Below are 6,013 nucleotides of genomic sequence, written 5' to 3' on the forward strand. Positions count from 1 at the left end.
TCCCTTCCCACCATCCTCAGAGGCACATTTGGCAGGAACACGAGAGAAGGCTTTCTCAGTGGCTGCTTCCAAGTACTGGAACTCCCTGCCAAGGGAGGCTGGGCTACTTCCATCTTCAGTGTCCTTGTGCCAGCATGCAAAGTCATTCTTATTCAGACAGGCTTTTGGCCCTTAATCTGACTTGTCAGTTCCTGAAATAAGTTTTAACTGGTGGGTGCTGCTTATTTCTTTATTGTATTCATGTGTTTTAAACTGATTTGCTTCTATGTTTTGATTATAATTTTGTATTTTATCTTGTATTTTATTGTCAAATTCTTAGGGCAGCACAAGCATATTACGGAAGGAACTACACATTCTGTCTCAGCTTCATGGTTTCAAAGCCCGTCTGCTGTTTCTTCTCTGCAAATTTAGGCCTGGAGACTGTGATTTGCAGCAGAAGTGACAGGTGGGCACAGCTTTTCTACCTCACCCACTGGTTTTCTACAGCAACTCCCCCTGCTTCCCAGGTACTCTTTCTCCAAGCAGAGGTTTGAGATCAGTGTTTCCATTGTAAACATTGGTCTTCAGCTTAGGCTGGAAGAAAAGTGATGGTGAGGGCAGGAATGGGTAGTGGGGGAAGATCCATACACCCTCTCTCTACTTCTCTACTTAAATTACCATTCACAATTTGCAGAAGAGAAGCAGTAGCCACACTCTGAGAACATGAAGTTGAGGCAGAATGTGTGGAGTAAGAAGTCAATTTGAAGCAAAAGAAAATAACAGTGATATAGCCAGCAAGATGCCTTTTCAAGTGCAGAGATTTATCTTTAGCTTGCAAAAATATATGTTATTGAATGCTTTATGCCTCTCTGTGAACAGAGAGCAGTGAATCATCATATTTCATGGACACTTTCACCTCTGAAAAGTTCTGCATCCCTGCAAAAGGAGCTAAATTTACCATACATACCATAACTGAGTTTTTGTTATCCAGTGTTCCTCTTCCATATATAAACCCATCATGTTCCTCAGCAGAGAAAGGGTCACTGACATCCCATTTATCAGGGGAAGCTGGGACTACATCTGTATGTGCAAGCAACATGTAGGGCTGTAGCTCAGGGTTAGATCCCTGGATGGTGAACAGGTGGCTATATTCTCCAATAACTTCATGTTGAATGAAAGTGGCAGAAAATACTGCAGGAAAGGCTTCAGGAAGGAGAAACAGAAGGAAAAAAAATTGCTCCTAACTTTGAGATCGACTGGATAAATCAGCGGAAACATATTAACCAAGTCTATGTGTGAAGTTTTAAAAGTTTTACTATGACAATGCTTGGTACTTTCGAAGCAATAGTTAATTGAAGGATGGGGGGGACGGACGGAAATAGTCTACAGCTTTTCCCATTCCACACACTCCCAGCGTGGGGAACAGATTTTGAAGCAAATAAATGATAATACAAAAAAGCATAAAAATCTCTGAATTCACGGATCCTTTTTCTTCTTTGCTGACATAACATTTGGAAAAACCAGCATGCTGCTGGAAATAATAAAAGCAACTCTACAAGTACATCTGAAAACACTAAGCAATATTACCTATTTGACCAGTATTGGCCATGAAATTTACAGGAATTATAAGGCTGAAATCATACTAAACTAATCCACTTTTGGGTTAATAACTGTAGTTCCTGCATACAGCATTTATTATCAGACTCTGTGGGTGCAATCCTATGCATGTTTAGACAGAAGAAGGCTTTTTTCTGTAGGCCTTTTTTCTGTCTAAACATGCATAGAATTGCAACTTGAATTTATATGGAACTTGTTGAGTGCTCAATGCTCTTCACATACATTATCTCAGCAATCACAGTCCTATGTACCGGTATTATTATCACCATATTGAAGGTGGAGGGTTGAGGATCAGAGAGAGTGGCTTACCTAAGGCAAACTGATAAGTTCATAGTTGACATGACATTTGAACCCAGGACTTTCTGGATCACACCCTCATACTCTTACGTTGCAATCCTATACAGCAGCATTCCCCAACCTGGTGCCCTTCAGATGTTTTGGACTATAACTCCCATCATTCCTGACCATTGGCCATACTGGGCGATGCTGATGGAAATTGTAGTCCAAAACATCTGGAGGGCACCAGGTGGGGAAGGCTGCTATACAGACTTACCTGAGAGTAAGCCCCACTGAATGCAATGGGATTTCTGCGTAGACATGAATAGGATTGTGCTATTAGCCACTATGCTACATCACCTTTCCCATAACTTTTTCTGAGAAAAGACTTCAAGTGATGTAGTACATCTCATAAACCTTTGCTTCACAACCTAGATCTGCAGACAGATTTAAGAGTAAATGTTTTTTTTTAAAAAAGGTATCTTCTAAGCTTTAGGAACATAGGGAGCTGCCTTAAGCCGAGTCAGACCATTGGTCCATCTTGTTCAGTTTACACTGACTGGCAGCAACTCTCTAGGCCAGGGATAGGCAGAACGTAGATTGGGATCTACTGGCAGATCTCTGGGTGGTTTGCAGTAGATTTCCAAAGGTTTCTGACTTTAATGAGAGCAAAGGGATAAAATAAAAAAAAACAAGTACAACAATAAGAAGTACAAGTACAATAACAACAACAACAACCACCCCCTGCCATGGCTGGCCTAATGCTAATTGCTTATATCTCAGTCTCAGTTTTCCTCATCTGTAAAACAGAAGTACTAATTGCTTGCTTTTGACCAGGTCTTTGTTCAGCTCTGCTGGCCCTCATCTATGGTAACTCACATATAGATTTGTATATATCTTGGTGTATGGTTCATGGCAGCCTTCTCCAACCTGGTGCCCCCCCAGGGAGTTGTCTTGGACTACAACTCCCAACACCCCCCAGCCAGCTATGCATTCTCCAGCCAGCCAGCATCTCAGACAATGGATTTTCCCAGACCTATATGGAGATTAAACTGGGTAGCTTCTGTATGCAAAGCATGCGCTCTACCACTGAGCTATGCAATTTATCACATAGTAAAAAATACAATTTAGAAAAAATATTAATGTATAATTGTAAAAAGCTATACAACCTCATTTTTTAAAAAGTTCCACAGTTGCTTCAGTTGATTAAGAAGTATACTACTCAATAACAAACTCCATTTTTGTCAGTTGCACTCTACTGAATAATAAATCCCATTTTGTCAGTTTATTACTTCAGTTCTGTGAAAAAAACATGCCAAAACACTGTTTTACCATGGAAGAATTAGATCTTCTATGCAGCAAATGTCCATCTCCCCGTTAAAAGCAGGAATACCTTTACATATGTGGGTTTCAAATACCTTTACGAATAAATGGCTCAAATTCTGCCAGGGCTGTCAAATTCTGATCATCCGGTGAGAAGGAAACTGTTTGTATTCTGATGGCACCTTCCATAAAGTATAAGAGACGAGGTTTTTTTTTAAGAGAGATTTTTTTTTAAATTCAGATAGGCAATATTTTAAAATAACAGTGCAATGAGCTGAACCCCACACCCCCACAAAACACCGTATGTAGGATTTAAAGATCTCACATAAGACAACAGGTGTCATTCTCAATGGGCTGACTGCCTCTGAGTGTAAATTTCAAGAATGTAATATAAATGTGATGTAATAAATAAAAAGAAGACAGTTTCAGTATTTCTGTGGTCACTGTGAATAAAAGGTGCATTTGCACTCTGTTACATCATTCAGCAATGTGCAGGTACACGCATTTAGATGTGCGCATATTCCAGATGTGCAGGTGATACTCCTGATCAAATGGCCAAGATCCTCAGACTCCACAAGGCATTAAGATGTCTTTTCACATGGTCTGAAACAGTGTATAACGAATGCATGGGGCTGTCTCCGCTGTTCCTATCTGACTTCCATGTATTCTTTAGCTGTCTGTGCAGAATGTCTACTCAAGTAGGTTCTCTCTGTATGGCAGGGGTGGTGAACCTCCCACCGACAGAGCTGCATTCTCTCACGGGTAACCTGTTAGGGGAAATATGCCAGCAGTGTGTACAGCCAGAGCCACCACACATACCCTTTCTCACATATACACATTCCATCCATCCATCCATCCATCCACACGTAAGCATTTATCCTATCAATTATCAGTTCATACTGTCTTTCTACACCCATCCCTGTTCACTCATACAAAGCTGTGCACCCATCCATCAATCACCCATTCCCCTGCCACACCAGTTCTATTTCATTCAAACACACCCACCCACCTGTTCACATTCCCAATCTATCCATACACGCACCCCACCCCCCATTCCATGCCCTCTCGTCCCCCTTTTGAATGGAATATTTTTTCCTAAGCCTAATTGGGGTGTATGGGGGGGGGGACTAGGGCTAAGGATTGGAGGCTATGGGCCAGATCCATGGGCTAATGGTTTCCCACTACTGCTGTATAGCAAAGTCCATTTTTTGTGGGGCACCAGATCATATGTGCAGAGTGCATGTGCATATAACTCGTATGCACATAGGCTCAATCACCACAGAATGTGATTCTGCTCTCATGTGTTTACTGCACAGTTTCAGACCACAGCAGCCACGCACACAGTTTCAGACCTCTTGTTTGGAGGCTAATTAGATAATGGAAAGGAGCTTGTATGAATGTTCTATCAGAATATTAGGTGGAATATTGAGTTATTTTATATAAACTGATTTATGTGAAGAAATATTTTATAAAACATAAGCTGTAGCAGTAACAGCAGGCATTCATAGAGAAAACAACTGGAAAATGCTGCTATATGACAGGCTGTCAGCATAGCAGAAGCAGTGGATCTGAGCCTGCAAGAAAAAGCACTAATTTAACAAGACAGTGGTTAAAGGGTAGAGTTACAAAAGGCTGACAGGCTATAATTTTGCTCTCTGGAATTACCAGAAGTGACTCTCTATAAAGAAGCAGAGACAGAAACATTTAATTTGAAGAAATGAGTATGTTTTCACCTGATTTCATCTTTGCATTTCTGATTTGGCTAACTAACTCGTTTACTCACAATTATGGAGTGGTGTAAATTCTGTCTACAGTTCAACCAATCAATCTTTTCAAAGCACTAAAATACAGAAATATCAGGAACTATAAAATGTCATTACATTATTATGTGTTTAAAATTCCTCTGAGAACTGTCCAGTAAATAGACAGGTATCTGCCAGGATGGTTTATAAACTAATAGACACCAGCACAAATGGAGAGCGGTTTAGTGAAAAAGAAACACATTCCTTTAACACCTTGAGGCCAGCATAAGGGAAGGCTTACTTCTTCCCATATTAACCTGCCTAATCTTTTAAGATCTGCTTTGGAATCCCTCCTCCATCTTCAGAAGTTAGGTAGATGGTGGTGACTGAGGAAAGACCCTTTCCACAGGTTGCAGCCTGTGTGTGGGACCCCCTTCCTGGATAGATCTATGAGCCACCAACATTAATCTCTCTCTTTCAGATAGCAAGCATAGAACTTTTTCTCTCCAGTGCTTTTAATGGGTGATCTGTGGTTCTGATTTTTTATCCGATTTTGATCAGACTGGCTGTGGCTGATTATTTTATTGGATTAACTGGCTGAAATTGTATTGTAAATCACTTTGGATATTTTGAGATACCTAAGTTTTCTAAACCAGGCTGTTAATCGGCTGTAATCTACTTTCAGCTTCGTTCCAGAATTGAGGCACTTTTCGCATACAAACTATAACTGATTGATACATTGGAAATATCTTAATTTCCAGTATATCAATCAGTTATATTATCAGTTAAGGTATTTCCAATGTATCAGTTCTAAACTGCAATCCTAAACATCCTTACTTGAAGATCAACTCTATCAAACTCGATAGGGCTTACTTCAGAGAAAAATATGCTTAGGATGGGAGCGTTAATGTGAAATAATGCCCTCATTTCTCTTACAGAAATCTAACACGTGGGGCATTCCCCGCCCCCGAAAAAGATGCACTTTGCTCCCAATATTTTTTTCCAGCCGCGGCCGGGGCGCGCGGGAGACCAAGCGGCCTGAGGCTGACGAGTCCTTCCCAGCCTGAGGGCGAGGC

The 6,013-nt window shown here is 40.8% G+C and overlaps 1 protein-coding gene across 2 annotated transcripts in view; it reads right to left on the bottom strand.

The window, feature by feature from the left end:
* PM20D1 (peptidase M20 domain containing 1) overlaps positions 1-6,013 on the bottom strand; it is a 30,667-nt gene that overhangs the window by 23,551 nt on the left and 1,103 nt on the right. For both annotated transcript variants that reach the window (XM_084853301.1, XM_084853300.1), the window contains exons 2-3: positions 3,291-3,377; positions 947-1,182 (exon numbers count right to left, since the gene is read on the bottom strand). In XM_084853301.1, coding sequence (XP_084709427.1) covers positions 947-1,182; positions 3,291-3,377 — 323 coding nt within the window. The remainder of the gene's footprint in view (positions 1-946; positions 1,183-3,290; positions 3,378-6,013) is intronic.

The sequence above is a fragment of the Heloderma suspectum genome, chromosome 4 (genome assembly GCF_057233095.1).
Source record: "Heloderma suspectum isolate Gila_16-S chromosome 4, 16-S_ref, whole genome shotgun sequence".
NCBI lineage: Eukaryota > Metazoa > Chordata > Lepidosauria > Squamata > Helodermatidae > Heloderma > Heloderma suspectum.